This window comes from Nerophis lumbriciformis, linkage group LG17 (assembly GCF_033978685.3).
Source record: "Nerophis lumbriciformis linkage group LG17, RoL_Nlum_v2.1, whole genome shotgun sequence".
In the NCBI taxonomy this organism is placed as follows: Eukaryota; Metazoa; Chordata; class Actinopteri; order Syngnathiformes; family Syngnathidae; genus Nerophis; species Nerophis lumbriciformis.
Genome location: NC_084564.2, coordinates 28,993,905 through 29,011,459, shown reverse-complemented (window position 1 = coordinate 29,011,459; position 17,555 = coordinate 28,993,905). Strand labels below are relative to the sequence as shown.

General features: G+C 39.5%; 1 protein-coding gene across 1 annotated transcript in view; it reads right to left on the bottom strand.

Moving 5' to 3' along the window:
* The window catches only part of schip1 (schwannomin interacting protein 1), a 797,934-nt gene extending 790,726 nt beyond the window's left edge, over positions 1 to 7,208 (bottom strand). The window contains exons 1-2 of the mRNA XM_061973019.1: positions 7,048 to 7,208; positions 6,895 to 6,979 (exon numbers count right to left, since the gene is read on the bottom strand). Of these exons, the coding sequence (XP_061829003.1) occupies positions 6,895 to 6,979; positions 7,048 to 7,070 (108 nt within the window). The 5' untranslated portion in view covers positions 7,071 to 7,208. The remainder of the gene's footprint in view (positions 1 to 6,894; positions 6,980 to 7,047) is intronic.
* Between the last annotated feature and the right edge of the window lie 10,347 nt (positions 7,209 to 17,555).

The window sequence follows — 17,555 nt, the reverse complement described above, 5'->3', positions numbered from 1 at the left end:
CAGACCCCCATTGAATCTGCCGGAGTGTGTGAGCAATTCAGGGACAAAGGACCTCGGTAGCACGGCAAGCAATGGCGGCAGTTTGTTCCCGCAGACGAGCGGGCTAAACCCCCTGGATGTCTTGCCTCACACCGTCCCTTATGCCACCAAAGATGATCAGGACCCTAGCTTCCCTGGCCTGCTGACATCAACTCCAAAACTGGACAGATCAGCTTTCAGGAAAAGAGCGCGGATGAGGGTATGTCTCCAGAATATATTAATTGATGAAAATTGGGCTGTCTGCACTCTCAAAGTGCATGTTGTTGCCAAATGTATTTCATATGCTGTAAACCTAGTTCATAGTTGTTAGTTTCCTTTAATGCCAAACAAAGACATACCAATCGTTGGTTAGAAGGCGATCGCCGAATTCGTCCTCGCTTTCTCACGTGTCGCTGGCTGTCGTGTCGTTTTCGTCGGTTTTGCTTGCATACGGTTCAAACCGATATGGCTCAATAGCTTCAGTTTCTTCTTCAATTTCGTTTTCGCTACCTGCCTCCACACTACAACCATCCGTTTCAATACATGCGTAACCTGTTGAATAGCTTAAGCCGCTGAAATCCAAGTCTGAATCCGAGCTAATGTCGCTATAGCTTGCTGTTCTTTCCGCCATGTTTGTTTGTGTTGGCATCACTATGTGACGTCACAGGAAAATGGACGGGTGTTTATAACGATGGTTAAAATCAGGCACTTTGAAGCTCTTTTTTAGGGATATTGCGTGATGGGTAAAATTTTGAAAAAAACTTCGAAAAATAAAATAAGCCACTGGGAACTGATTTTTAATGGTTTTAACCATTCTGAAATTGTGATAATGTTCCCCTTTAATAACAGAAAGAAACAACCCTTTTGTGTGAATGAGTGTGAATGAGTGTAAATGGGGGAGGGAGGTTTTTTGGGTTGGTGCACTAATTGTAAGTGTATCTTGTGTTTTTTATGTTGATTTAATTAAAAAAAACAAAAACGATACCGATAATAAAAAAAACGATACCAATAATTTCCGATATTACATTTTAATGCATTTATCGGCCGATAATATCGGCAGGCCGATATTATCGGACATCTCTAAATATTACATTTGAACAGAAGTGTAGATAGAACATGTTAAAAGAGAAAGTAAGCAGATATTAACAGTAAGTAAACGAGTAGATTAATAATTCATTTTCTACCACTTGTCCTTAATAATGTTGACAAAACAATAGGTAGATAAATGACACAATATGTTACTGCAATATGTCAGCAGACTAATTAGGAATCTTTGTTTGTTTACTTACTACTAAAAGACGAGTTGTCTAGTATGTTCACTATTTTATTAAAGGACTTAACTGCAATAATAAACATATGTTTAATGTACCCTAAGATTTTTTGGTAAAATAAAGCCAATAATGGTCCCCTTTATTAAGAAAAGTACCGAAAAGTACCGAAATAATTTTAGTAACGGTACCAAAATATTGGTATTGTTACAACACTAGAACAGCATGAACACAACTCTTGTATTGGATGTTATTATACCGTGTTGTGCAGGGCCTCTACATCCTTTTACTTGTGATCTGTGTTTCCTGATGATTTGATTGAGAGTGTTGCAGGCTCAGACCGGATTTGAATCACCTCCTGGGGGATCTTGATGAATGACTTCATCATTCCAGCTACAAGTGCTGCGTCAACAATGCCACCTGCCCGGCGTATTTCACGCTGCATTCCGCCCATTAAAATGTGGCCACCCCCTCCCCGTGGCATGCTGCTTAAATAAGCTCTGTGTAAAATGGTTAACAACACCAGCCCGTTGGTCGTAAAAAAACGCCCTGTCTCATTGATTTTAGGGTAATAGCTGGGGCAGATGAATGTTATCTCCCAGTGGGGGGGGGGTGGGGGGGGGGTGGGGGGGGGGGGGGGGGTGATGTGAAGGAGAGGGTCTGCGCCTGAGTGATGCACCTGAATCACTCCCATAGACACCAGCAAGTGGAGAGGCCTCTATGACCAATAAACTGCATTTCTATCCCTTCGCTCATATTTCACACACCAATTACTGCTTAAAGTCCTTTCTCAGGGAAGTGTCCTCCACTGAGGTGAACTCCTTCCGACACGCCGCCTCACAGAGTTAAGCTTCGTCAAAATTTTGAATGTATTTTTTTTCTTCTCCTTTTTACACAACTAGATGAGAATTCCTGAAGGAATTGCGTGTGAATGCTCCAATGCTGACGTTGAACTGAAATCTTGCAATTTTAGAATTGCTGAAGTAGAGCACATAATTCCCAAACAGGCTGGATATTTTTAAGTTGGAAAAGTTTGAATCAGATGTAAAATGTGGGAATTGTGGAACTTTGAAGAATGTCCCATTCATTTCAATGGCAATTTCCAAACAATTTGGGAATTTCGGGAAAAGCGGAAATTGTTTTGAAAATGGTAAAAAAAAAAAAAAAACTTGAATGATCTAAATGAGTTGAAATGGTTGGTGTTGAAATTTTTCAAATCGGTCGAGAAATGTTGCAGCTGTAACATGTTGAATTGAGAAATGGTAATTACGGAATTGCTGGAATTTCGGGAAAACCGAGAATGTTTCATGTTCAAAAAATAACTTTAATTTTTGTCCTAATTAAGAGGAATGTTTTGACGGTGGAACGGTTAAAATGCGTTGAAAAATGTGGGAGGAGTAGTCGCCAGGAAAAAGGATGGAAATAGGGCTTTCGAAAACAAGAAATTCTGGAAAATTCTGGAATTTTTTTGAGCTTGGAAAAAGGGTAGTTTGAATTTCCAGAGCGGTGGAATGTGTAAAAGGTAGAATGGTTTGAATCGGTTGAAAAATGTGGAAATGATGGAAGTTTCTGGAAAATTCTGGAATTTTTTTGAGCTTGGAAAAAGCGTAGTTTGAATTTCCAGAGCGGTGGAATGTGTAAAAGGTAGAATGGTTTGAATCGGTTGAAAAATGTGGAAATGGTGGAAGTTTCTGGAAAATTCTGGAACTTTTTTGAGCTTGGAAAAAGGGTAGTTTGAATTTCCAGAGCGGTGGAATGTGTAAAAGGTAGAATGGTTTGAATCGGTTGAAAAATGTGGAAATGGTGGAAGTTTGAATAATGGCCAATTCATTTTGAATGGGGAAAAATGTCCCGGAAACCCTGGAATTCTGGGAAATCTGGGGAATTTTTGGAATTTGTCATGGAAAAACCCGCAATCCCGGAATAAGCTGAACAGTTTGAAGTTGGAACGGTTTGAATCAGGTGAAAAATAAGGAAGGTAGAGCACGCCAAAATGTGGAGGAGAAGAAGAATAGGTTGAAGTTAAATAAATAGATGAATTTTGGTGTATAAAACCATATGTGTGAATGCTTTGGTGCATTCACACAACTAGATGAGGCAATTCCTGAAGGAATTGCGTGTGAATGCTCCAATGCTGACGTTGAACTGAAATCTTGGAATTTATTTTAGAATTGTTAAAGTAGAACACACAATTCCCAAACGGGCTGAATATTTTAAAGTTGGAACAGTTTGAATCAGATGTGGGAATTGTGGAACTTTGAAGAATGTTCCATTGGAATTTCCAAACAATTTGGAGATTTTGGAAAAAGTGGAACTTTTTTTGAAATTGGTAAAAAAAACTTGAATGGTCTGAAGGAGTTGAAATGGTTGGTGTTGGAATTTTTTAAATCGGTCGAGAAATGTTGCAGCAGTAACGTGTTGAATTAAGAAATGGTATTACGGAATTGCTGGAATTTTGGGAAAACCGAGAATGTTTCATGTTCAAAAAACAACTTTGTTTTTTGTCCTAATTAAGAGGAATGTTTTGACGGTGGAACGGTTAAAATGCGTTGAAAAATGTGAGAGGAGTAGTCGCCAGAAAAAAGGATGGAAATAGGGCTTTGGAAAACAAGAAATTCTGGAAAATTCTGGAATTTTTTTGAGCTTGGAAAAAAGGGTAGTTTGAATTTCCAGAGCGATGGAATGTGTAAAAGGTGAAATGGTTTAAATCGGTTGAAAAATGTGGGAATGGTGTTGGAATTTTTAAAATCGGTCGAGAAATGTTGAAGTCGTAACATGTTGAATTGAAAAATGGTATTACCAAAGAATGTCTCCCGGCTGGCCTGGGAACGCCTCGGGATCCCCGGGAAGAGCTGGACGAAGTGGCTGGGGAGAGGAAAATCTGGGCTTCCCTGCTTAGGCTGCTGCCCCCGCGACCCGACCTCGGATAAGCGGCGGAAGATGGATGGATGGATATTACGGAATTCCTGGAATTTAGGGATAACCGAGAATTGTTCCAGGGGCGGTATAGCTCGGTTGGTAGAGTGGCCGTGCCAGCAACTTGAGGGTTACAGGTTCGATACCCGCTTCTGCCAACCTAGTCACTGCCATTGTGTCCTTGGGCAAGACACTTTACCCACCTGCTCCCAGTGCCACCCACACTGGTTTAAAAATGTAACTTAGATATTGGGTTTCACTATGTAAAGTGCTTTGAGTCATTAGAGAAAAGTGCTATATAAATATAATTCACTTCACTTCCAGTTAAAAAAAACTGATTAAGAGGAATGGTGGAACGGTTTAAATGCGTTGAAAAATGTGGAAGAAGTAGTAGCCATAAAAAAGGGTGGAAATAGGGCTTTGAAAAAACAGGAATTTTGGAAAATCCTGTAATTTTTTTAACTTGGAAAAAGGGAAGTTTGAATTTCCAGGACGGTGGAATGTGTTAAAGGTGGAATGATTGAATCGGTTGAAATACGTGGAAATGGTGAAAGTTTGAAAAATGGCCAATTCATTTTGAATGGGAAAAATGTCCCGGAAAACCTGGAATTCTGGGAAATCTGGGAATGAAAAGTGTGGTAGGTAGAGCGCACTAAAATCTGAAGAAAAAGAAGAAGTTGAACAAAATAGATGCAGTTTGGTGTAGAAAACTATGTGTGTGAACATTTGGAGCATTCACACAATAATGAAACTGAATCGCCGCAGATCTGAAAGAGTCATCCATCCATCCATTTCCTACCGCTTGTCTCTTTTGGGGTCGTGGGGGATGCTGGAGCCTATCTCAGCTGCATTTGGGCGGAAAGCGGGGTACACCCTGGACAAGTCGCCACCTCGTCGCAGGGCCAACACAGATAGACAGACAACATTCACACTCACATTCACACACAAGGGCCAATTTAGTGTTGCCAATCAACCTATCCCCAGGTGCATGTCTTTGGAGGTGGGAGGAAGCCGGAGTACCCGTCCAACCAGGAAAAAGTTTAAAGTTGCATCACGGTAATAATATATTGCGGCGCAGGTCAAAAATGATGGAACAGCGCGAGCGCCGCTCACATGCTCGATATCCTCAGCCGCCGATAATGCGCAACACTACATCACTGGCATGAAATATTCAGCAACTCATTGCCAGCAGGTGAACTTCTGCACCTCACAGGAAGGATGTGCCATCCGTGGTTAAATTACACAATGTACCAAATTGCCACATGCATTTTCTGCAGATTACCAGAAAAAAAAAAAGAAAAGTGAAGCACAATCTAATGATTTAGTAATCATTGGATGTGCTGATTTTGCACAGTGGTTTCCAATCTGTAAAAGTGTCAATGGGTAGTTGAATTGAAAATAGTGAAAAAATAAGTATATTGAGTCCATGCATTTCAAGAGGTCAACTAGAGCAGTGTTTTTCAACCACTGTGCCGCAGATACAGTCTGGTGTGCCGTGGGAGATTATCTAATTTCAGCTATTTGGGTTAAAAATATTTTTTGCAAACCAGTAATTATAATCCGCAAATAACGTGCCGTTGTTGAGTGTCGGTGCTGTCTAGAGCTCGGCAGAGTAACCATGTAATACTCTTCCATATCAGTAGGTGGCAGCAGGTAGCTAATTGCTTTGTAGACATCGGCAACATGGTTTGTGATGATCACAATATGAAGACGACAGCGGTAGGCAGTGTGCAGGTAAAAGGGTATCTAATGCTTAAACGAAAAATAAACAAAAGGTGAGTTCCCCTTAAAACAAAGGCATTGAAGCGTAGGGAAGGCTATGCAGAACGAGACTAAAACTGAACTGGCTACATAATAAAGAAAAACAGAATGCTGGACGACAGCAAAGACTTGCAGCGTGTGGAGCAGAGATGGCGTCCACAAAGTACGTCCGTACGTGAAGGATAGAAACAACTGAAACAGTCTTGATTGCTAAAGCAAATGGGGTGCGGGGAATAGCGCTCAAAGGAAGACATGAAACTGCGACAGGAAAACGGCAGCAAAACAGGAAAAGCCACCAAAATAAGAGCGCAAGACACTACACACAGGAAAACACCAAAAAAAAGTCAAAATAAGGCACAGCGTGATGTGACAGGTGGTGACACCTACTTTGAGACAAGTATAATGACACATGCTTGGTTATGGTTTAAATTCATATCCAACAATTGCGACGACGACTTTTTATTGTCAATATCGAGTTAACATTTTTTAATGATTTCTGCCGATGGTGCGCCTTGGGATTTTTTTCAATGAAAAAAAAAAAAAAAGTGATTTGTCTCAAAAAAAAAAAGGTTGAAAAACCACTGAACTGGAGGGAGACCAAATCCTAAGCGATTAAAGTTGCATGTTGCAAATGGCCCCCACTCGTGTTTCCTGCGCTGATACTTCTAACACAGCTTTTATTCCAATCAATGAGCCTCAGTCTCATCAACTTCCTGCTGCCATTAAAGCCCAGAAAAGTGGATTACATCATTGCTTGTTAGAAGCCAGGGATGGATAGAATGAGAGAGAGAGAAAGAGGGAGAGAGAGAGAGAGAGAGAGAGTGGGAGAGAGAAAGCATCCACCCACTCAAACATTTGCTTATATTGCGTGAATCCAATCCCAAAAAAAAAAAAAAAAAAAAAAAAAAAAAAAAAAAAAGAGGGCACTCACCTGGTTGTTGATGCACAGGGCAAGGTGTCTTCTTTCCCGCGCCACCGCGCGCATCCTCGCCTCCTCTCCCGCCGCCTGCATGCCTCTGCGGGGACGACCGCTCAAGTCAGGAAATGTGCGTGGAGCGGAGCGCGATATTAGAGTGACACCGACCTGTGCGTGGAGTTCCTCAGCATGCCTCTCTTTTTCTATCTCTGGCTTTTTCTTTTTTTTTTCTGTCCTCCCCTCCTTCGTTCTGCGAGCCGGTCCGCGGATCAAGTGAACACACTTGGCGGCGAGAGCCGATGACCTGACTTGGTTAGGGAGAGGTAGAAAGGGGCTGGGAGGGTGGGAGGTGTAGGGGGTTTAGTTGTGGGAAAAAAAAAGAAAAAAAAGAAAAAAAAAAAAATCTCACAGCCAATTGGATGCTGAGTGCGCGCGCGTTTTTTTTCTTTTCTTTTTTTTTTTTTATACAGCGCATTATTGTGCACGCCGCGGCTTTGGGAATGCACCGAAAACGGGCTAAAATAATATGCCCGTTGTCTTAGTCCGGTGGCTCTCCCTGTAGCATTAAAAAAAAAAAAAAAAAAAAGGATTGAAAATGGAAAAAGATGGGGGGGGGGGGATAATTTTGTTTTACTATGTTTTTTGTTTGAGGACAAACATGACACAAACCTTCCCAATTGTTAAAAAAGCTCACTGTTTAATATGAGTATTTGGTGAACATCGTTTTGTCCTACTAATTTCGGTGGTTCTTGAAGTCACCATTGTGTGGACTATGATGCAACAGTTTGTTTACATGTGAAGTGAAGTGAATTATATTTATATAGCGCTTTTTCTCTAGTGACTCAAAGCGCTTTACATAGTGAAAACCAATATCGAAGTTACATTTAAACCAGAGTAGGTGGCACTGGGAGCAGGTGGGTAAAGTGTCTTGCCCAAGGACACAACAGCAGTGACTAAGATGGCGGAAGCGGGAATTGAACCTGGAACCCTCAAGTTACTGGCACGGCCACTCTACCAACCGAGCTATACCGCTTCCACTCCTTTGTCTCATTTTGTCCACCAACCGTTTTAAAGCTGTGCGTGAATGCACAAAGGTGTGCTTTGTTGATGTTATTGACTTGTTGATGTGCTAATCAGGCATATTTGGTCAGTGCACGACTGTAAGCTAATCAATGCTAACATGCTATTTAGGCTATCTGTATGTACATAATGCATCATTATGCCTCATTTGTATTTGAGCTCATTTAGTTCCGTTTACTTGTATCCTCTTTGTATATAATTTAGTTGTGCATGTCTCATGACACATTTCAGATAGTTGTTTGTGTGCCATGTTGTTCCAGACCACAGTAAACATTAACCAGCTTGCCAAAAATTGTAATAAATCTATTAAAAGAAGACAGCCTGGGACCCTGTGATGAAATATATTGACTGCAAAAGTCAATAGACTGTTTTGGTCAGATGGTTAATGTGTGAATTTTTGTTATTATTATTATTATTATCTATTTTTTTTTATTATTTATTTTTTGTTTTTATTATCTTAATTTATTTTCATTTTGGATTTTCTCTAGTTAATATAAGCGTCTCTCAATGGATGTGTAATTGTGTGTGGGAGTAAGGGGGAAGGGTTGTTTTGTTTTGATTGGTTGTATTTGCTTTGTCTTGTGTGTTTTGGTTTTTTCTCTGTTTGGTATATGTTTTGGCTGGTGTTATTTTTGGAAAATAATTAATTAAAAAAAATAAATAAATAAATAAATAAAAAAAAATAAAAAATAAAATATATATATATATATATATATATATATATATATATATATATATATATATATATATATATATATATATATATATATATATATATATATAAAAGAAGACAGCCTGCCGTTTCCTTTAACTTGGACACACACCTTTGGCCATTAAAAGCCAGTAATTTCCAGGAGTTATCTCACCTTCTGCCTCGGATTTACTAAGTTGTAAAAATGTGTAGAATAAATATTACATTTCAACATTTCTGTCAAAGAAGATTTGCTTCAGCCTGTGACACATAGTCATTTTGATAGTAGGCTTTTATAGCTAATAGACACTTACATCATGTGTTGCCTTCATTATAACACGTATACAGTATAAGACTTTTAAAGTAATTTTGATAGTAGGCTATTATAGCTAATATAGACACTTATGTCATGTGTTGCCTTCATTATAACGCTTATATAAGACTTATAAAGTAATTTTGATAGTAGGCTATTATAGCTAATATAGACACTTACATCATGTGTTGCCTTCATTATAACACTTATATAAGACTTTACATTTTCTGTGGCTCCAGACAGATTCGGTTTTTGTATTTTCGGTCCAATATGGCTCTTTCAACGTTTTGGGTTAGTTGTCGCACATTACATCTCGCCACCAGAGGGCGCTGATTTGGAGTTTGTGTTACAGAAATCTATGAGATTGGGATTAGAGCTCTCATATAGTCTCCTCCAATGCAGTGGTTCTCAAAAATGCAAACATTGAAACACAGTAGCATTGTAGGCATACGCCAACCCACGGCTCCATAGAGATTTTTCAAAAATGTATGAAAATGGAAAAAGATGAGGTAAAATATAAGTTTTTTTTCCAATTTGGTTTCTGTAGAAGGACAAGCACGACACAAACCTTCCTAATTGTTAGAAATCCCACTGTTTATATTAAACATGCTTCACTGATGAGAGTATTTGGCAAGTGCCGTTTTGTCCTATTAATTTTGCGGTCCTTCAACTAACCATAGCTTGTTTGCATGTACAACTTTCTCCGATGCTGCCACATAAAGACGTATTTTATGCCACTCTTTCTTTGTCTCATTTTGTCCACCAAATGTTTTATGCTGTGCGGGAATGCACAAAGGTGAGCTTTGTTGATGTTATTGACTTGTTGGAGTGCTAATCAGGCATATTTGGTCAGTGCATGACTGCAAGCTAATCGATGCTAACATGCTATTTAGGCTATCTGTATGTACATATTGCATCATTATGCCTCATGTGTAGGTATATTCGAGTTAATTTAATTTCCTTTACTTATGTCCTCTGTGTATTTAATTTATATTTGCATGTCTCATGACACATTATCTGTATGTAATATTGGCTGCATTCAGTTGTTTGTGTGCCATGTTGTTCCAGACCACAGCAAACGTTACCCAGCTGGCAAATATTGTAATCAATCTATTAAAAGAAGACAGCCTGCCGTTTCCTTAAACTTGGACACACACATCTATACCGTTGGCCATTAAAATCCAGCAAATTCCAGGAGTTATCTCACTTTCTGAGAAACCTTAGTTTTACTAATGTTTTCCAATGTTGTAAAAATGGGGTAGAATAAATATTACATTTCAACATTTCTGTCAACGAAGATTTGCGTCAGCCTGCGACACAGTCATTTTGATAGTAGGCTATTATAGCTAATATAGACACTTACGTCATGTGTTGCCTTCATTATAACGCTTATATAAGACTTATAAAGCAATTTTGATAGTAGGCTATTATAGCTAATATGGACACTTACATCATGTGTTGTCTTCATTATAACACTTATATAAGGCTTTTAATTTTTTGCGGCTTCAGACAGATTATTTGTTTGTATTTTTGGTCCAATATGGCTCTTTCAACATTTTGGGTTGCCGACCCCTGTCTTCGTCATACGGGCAGGGAGTTAGTTGTCGCACATTACATCTCGCCACCAGAGGGCGCTGCCTTGGAGTTTGTGTTACAGAAATCTTTGAGACTGGGATTAGAGCTCTCATATAGTTTCCTCCAATGCAGTGGTTCTCAAACTTTTTTCATCAAGTACCACCTCAGAAAACACTCAGATCTCCATGTACCACCATAAATGCAAACATTGAAACACAGTAGCATAGCAGGCCTAAGGCGAGGGGGTCAGCCATAGTGGCTCCATGGAGTTTTTTTAAAGAATTATGAAAATGGAAAAAGATGAGGTAAAATATGTTTCTTGTTTCAATATGGTTTCTGTAGAAGGACAAGCACGACACAAACCTTCCTAATTGTTAGAAATCCCACTGTTTATATGAAACACGCTTCACTATTGCTTCACTGATGAGAGTATTTGGCAAGTGCCGTTTTGTCCTACTAATTTTGCGGTCCTTGAACTAACCATAGCTTGTTTACATGTACAACTTTCTCCGATGCCGCTACAGAAAGACGTATTTTCTGCCATGTAAAATCTTCCACTCCTTCTTTGTCTCATTTTGTCCAACAAACTTTTTATGCTGTGCGTGAATGCACAAAGGTGAGCTTTGTTGATTTTATTGACCTATTTGAGTGCTAATCAGGCATATTTGGTGACTGCAAGCTAATCGATGCTAACATGCTATTTAGACTAGCTGTATGTACATATTGCATCATTATGCCTCATGTGTAAGTATATTTGAGCTCATTTCATTTCCTATGTCCTCTGTGTATTTAATTTATATTTGGATGTCTCATGAAACATTATCTGTATGTAATATTGGCTGCATTCAGTTGTTTGTGTGCCATGTTGTTCCAGACCACAGCAAACATTACCCAGCTTGCCAAAGAGTGTAATATATCCATAAGAAGAAGACAGCCTGCCGTTTCCTTTAACTTGGACACACGCATCTATACCTTTGGACATTAAAAGCCAGTCATTTCAAGGAGTTATCTCACCTTCTGAGTAGCCTCTGATTTACTAATGGATTCTAATGTTGTAAAAATGTGTAGAATAAATATTACATTTCCAGATTTTTGTCAACAAAGATTTGCTTCAGCCTGCGACACATAGTCATTTTGATAGTAGGCTTATCTAGCTAATATAGACACTTACATAATGTGTTGCCTTCATCATAACGCTTATATAAGGCTTTTAATTTTTTGTGGCTCCAGACAGATTTAATTTTTAAAATTTTTGGTCCATTATGGCTCTTTCAACATTGTGGGTTGCTGACCCCTGTCTTAGTCATCATTAAAAGCGAGGCAGATGTTTTGTTTAACAAGTATATTGGAGTGTAAATGCTTGTCTGTCTATTTGTGTTGGCGACTTGTCCAGGGATTTTTGACCACTGTTACATTACACAGAGTTTGAACAGTAACACTTTTTGAATATAATAAAAATAAAACACTGTACTTTAATCAAGTAATTATTTTGCGTACCACTAGACAGAGCCTCCATACCCCTAGAGGTAGTGGTACGGGTGCTAATTTGAGAATCACAACTCTAGAGTAAAACGACTGAAGTTGAGGTCATGCATGCCGCCGTTCCCTATATGCAAATTACGCACATATGCATTTGGCCCCACAATTCGTTGGGGCCCCCGTTTTGCGTAAAGAAGGTCATGTAAAATGTCAGATAATGAATCACAGGGCACGCCATGTCAAACTTCCAAGTCGCTTCTTGCTCCATCACTAAAAAATGCACTCAAAGCGCTTCATCATTCATTCTATATTCACAAATGATGGTGGTAAGCTACAAACCCCGTTTCCATATGAGTTGGGAAATTGTGTTAGATGTAAATATAAACGGAATACAATGATTTGCAAATCATTTTCAACCCATATTCAACTGAATGCACTACAAAGACAACATATTTGATGTCCAAACTCATAAACTTTATTTTTTTTTTTGCAAATAATAATTGACTTAGAATTTCATGGCTGCAACACGTGCCAAAGTAGTTGGGAAAGGGCATGTTCACCACTGTGTTACATGGCCTTTCCTTTTAACAACACTCAGTAAACGTTTGGGAACTGAGGAGACACATTTTTTAAGCTTCTCAGGTGGAATTCTTTCCCATTCTTGCTTGATGTACAGCTTAAGTTGTTCAACAGTCTGGGGGTCTCCCTTCTGATATTTTAGCCTTCATATTGCACCACACATTTTCAATGGGAGACAGGTCTGGACTACAGGCAGGCCAGTCTAGTACCCGCACTCTTTTACTATGAAGCCACGTTGATGTAACACGTGGCTTGGCATTGTCTTGCTGAAATAAGCAGGGGCGTCCATGGTAACGTTGCTTGGATGGCAACATATGTTGCTCCAAAACCTGTATGTACCTTTCAGCATTAATGGTGCCTTCACAGATGTGTAAGTTACCCATGTCTTGGGCACTAATACACCCCCATACCATCACAGATGCTGGCTTTTCAACAGTGCGCCTATAACAATCCGGATGGTTCTTTTCCTCTTTGGTCCGGAGGACACGACGTCCACAGTTTCCAAAAACAATTTGAAATGTGGACTCGTCAGACCACAGAACACTTTTCCACTTTGTATCAGTCCATCTTAGATGAGCTCCGGCCCAGTGAAGCCGATAACGTTTCTGGGTGTTGTTGATAAACGGTTTTCGCCTTGCATAGGAGAGTTTTAACTTGCACTTACAGATGTAGCGACCAACTGTAGCTACTGACAGTGGGTTTCTGAAGTGTTCCTGAACCCATGTGGTGATATCCTTTACACACTGATGTCGCTTTTTGATGCATTACAGCCTGAGGGATCGAAGGTCACGGGCATACGTGCAGTGATTTCTCCAGATTCTCTGAACCCTTTGATGATATTATGGACCGTAGATGGTGAAATCCCTAAATTCCTTGCAATAGCTGGTTAAGAAAGGTTTTTCTTAAACTGTTCAACAATTTGCTCACGCATTTGTTGACAAAGTGGTGACCCTCGCCCCATCCTTGTTTGTGAATGACTGAGCATTTCATGGAATCTACTTTTATACCCAATCATGGAACCCACCTGTTCCCAATTTGCCTGTTCACCTGTGGGACGTTCCAAATAAGTGTTTGATGAGCATTCCTCAACTATATCAGTATTTATTGTCATCTTTCCCAACTTCTTTGTCACGTGTTGCTGGCATCAAATTCTAAAGTTAATGATTTGCAAAAAAAAAAAAAATGTTTATCAGTTTGAACATCAAATATGTTGTCTTTGTAGCATATTCATCTGAATATGGGTTGAAAAGTATTTGTACATCATTGTATTCCGTTTATATTTACATCTAACACAATTTCCCAACTCATATGGAAACAGGGTTTGTACATTTGTAGCCCCAGCTGCCTTTGGGTTGGGCTGACATAGCTGCCAATTTGCACCCACGGCCCGTCTGACCACCACCAAACATTCATTCACATTCATACACCAGTGTGAGCGGCACTGGGAGCAAGGGTGAAGTGCTTAGCGAAAGGCAGCTGGAATCAAACCAGGAACCCTCAAATTGCTGACAAAGCCGCTCGACCCGTATTGGGTTTGACTCCCAAATTGGGAAGTTTCATAGATATTTTTTTTATTGTGTTAAAATTGATATTTTTCTACTTAAAAATATTATTGAAAACTATATTTTCATTAATTCGTTTTAGTACACCTACTCAGTGGCCTAGTGGTTAGAGTGTCCGCTCTGAGATGGGTAGGTTGTGAGTCCAAACCCCGAGTCATACCAAAGACTATAAAAATGGGACCCATTACCTCTCTGCTTGACACTCAGCATCAAGGGTTGGAATTGGGGGTTAAATCACCAAAAAAATATTCCCGGGCGAGGCCACCGCTGCTGCTCACTGCTCCCCTCACCTCCCAGGGTGTGATCAAGGGTGATTGGTCAATTGCAAAGAATAATTTCGCCACATTTAGTGTGTGTGTGACAATCATTGGTACTTTAACTTTTAACTTTACAAAACATGCAACAAATTAAATTGAAGTTTGATTAAATAACAGTACAAATTGTTTAACAAAAATACAAAAAGCGTGGAGAAATAAATAAAAACAAAAAATTATGCTTTTCTTTTAGATTTTTTCATTTGTTTTGTGTAAAGAAGCGCATGTAAAATATGAACAAATGAATGACAGGGTCCTTCGAATGAAATGTTACCGCAAACATTTTCCTAGCCAATTCCTGCTCTGTCACTGATAAGAATATAATGGCAAATTTCGCCATATCGTCAGTGCTTGTCTTGAAAGGCAGAGGTACTGGGTTTGAATACTGGTCGGGGTTGAATTAGAAATGTGTATTTCACATTAATGTTTTAATGATGTTAGAATTGTTATTTTGATGTAAAAACTAAAATATTGAACAATTTATTTTTGGGAATTCTTTTTGGCATCACAATAAACTCATGTTTTATTAATAAGGTACAGTATATAAAAATAATTTCATATAAATGATTACAATTTTGCTTGGGGCCCAAATTTAGCCCACGATCAACAGGGGTGGGGGTCGGGGGGCATTTTGCAGGAAGAAGCGCATGTAAATATTAAATAATGTCAAATGAAATTGTACCGCAAACGTATTCCTAGCCTCTTCCTGCTCTGTAACTGATGAGAATATAATGGCAAATGACACCAGATATTGTCATTGTAGATGGTGGCACGCAGCGTTCTTGAGGGGCTTTTAAATAATTTTACTGGCATGGGATCCTGGCCAGCGATATGTCAGAGAGATCTGTATGCATGTTAAATATGTTATTTTGCACTAAACATATATTGTACAATGTACAAAACCCACAACCAGTGAAGGCACGTTGTGTAATTCGTAAATAAAATCAGAATACAATGATTTGCAAATCCTTTTCAACTTATATTCAAATGAATAGACTGCAAAGACAAGATATTTAATTTTCCAACTGAGAAACTTTGCAAATAATCATTAACTTAGAATTTAATGGTAGCAACACATTGCAAAAAAGTTGTCACATGGGCATTTTTACCACTGTGTTACATGGTCTTTCCTTTTAACAGCACTCAGTGAACGTTTGGGAACTGAGGAGACTCATCAGCTTAAGTTGTTCAACAGTCCGGGGGTCTCCGTTGTGGTATTTTAGGCTTCATAATGCGCCACACATTTTCAATGGGAGACAGGTCTGGACTACAGGCAGGCCAGTCTAGTACCCGCACTCTTTTACTATGAAGCCATGCTGTTGTAACACGTGGCTTGGCATTGTCTTGCTGAAATAAACAGATGATAATCTGTATGTACCTTTCAGCATCAATGGTGCCTTCACAGATGTGTAAGTTACCCATGTCTTGGGCACTAATACACCGTAGATCAGTGCTTCTCAAATATTTTCTGTTACCCCACCCCCTAGGAAGAAGAAAATATTTCGCGCCCCGCACTCTCCACCATGACTATAAATAGTATATTTTGTTGATACATTTGTTCTGACAATACCTCTGCATAACGTTGTAAACTTATCAAAAATAAAAGGAAACAACACACCAGTCTTTCCTCGTCCCCCACCGTGGTTACAGTGAAGCCAAGTGCGACATACGCTCATCATATTCTGGTACAGCAAAAAAAGCATGTTCCCAGAGGTTACGCGCCCCCCCTGACATTGCACCACGGCCCCCCAGGGGGCCCGCCCCACAGTTTGAAAAAGACCGCCGTAGACGGTGAAATCCCTAAATTCCTTGCAATAGCTGGTTGAGAAATATTGTTCTTAAACTGTTCAACAATATGCTCACGCATTTGTTCACAAAGTGGTGACCCTCGCCCCATCCTTGTTTGTGAATGACTGAGCATTTCATGGAAACTGCTTTTATACCCAATCATGGCACCCACCTTTTCCCCAATTAGCCTGTTCACCTGTGGGATGTTCCAAATAAGTGTTTGATGAGCATTCTTCAACTTTCTCAGTCTTTTTTGCCACTTGTGCCAGCTTTTTTGAAACATGTTGCAGGCATCAAATTCCAAATGAGCTAATATTTACAAAAAATAACTATTTCCAGTTCAAATGTTAAGTATCTTGTCTTTGCAGTCTATTCAATTGAATATAAGTTGGAGAGGATTTGCAAATCATTGTATTCTGTTTTTATTTACCATTTATACAACGTGCCAACTTCACTGGTTTTGGGTTGTGTAGTTTCTATGAATAGTTAAAACATGTCCTTCGCCATGTCCTGTAAACAAATGTACTTGAGTTAAAAAAATTTATCAATATGGTGGTAAAACATCAAACTCTGATAACAATGGTAATTCTTCATTGAAATAAGGTGACCAATGAATACATTCTGAATTATAATAATAATAATAATAATGGATTAGATTGATATAGCGCTTTTCTAGACACTCAAAGCGCTTCACAGAGAAGTGAGAACCCATCATTCAATCACACCTGGTGGTGGTAAGCTACATTTGTAGCCACAGCTGCCCTGGGGTCGACTGAGGGAAGCGTGGCTGCCAGTTTGCGCCTACGGCCCCTCCGACCCCCACCCATCATTCATTCACCATCATTCATTCACCAGTGTGAACGGCACTGGGGGCAAGGGTGAAGTGTCCTGCCCAAGGACACAATGGCAGCAATTTGGATTGTAAGAAGCGGGGAGCGAACTTGCAACCCTCAGGTTCCTGACACGGCCGCTCTACCCGCTACGCCACGCTGCCCCAATTGCGAATTTACGGACATGATTTCTATGCATTTGTGTAAACTAACTTCTACTCCTGAACTGCTTCTTGCATAAAGGTTAAAACATTTGTCAAAACATGCTGTTGCCTGTGCAATGTTTTTTTTCTCCATACAAATACACCACATGGTGGCGCTGTTAATAAACCCCAGAGTTTGACCGCCATATTGACTTGAGATTCATCACATTACTAGAAAGTACCTTAGAGTCCAATAATGCATCATATAATAAATGCATTGGGTACGTTATTGCAGATTATACTGTGCCTTGAAGGAGGGAAA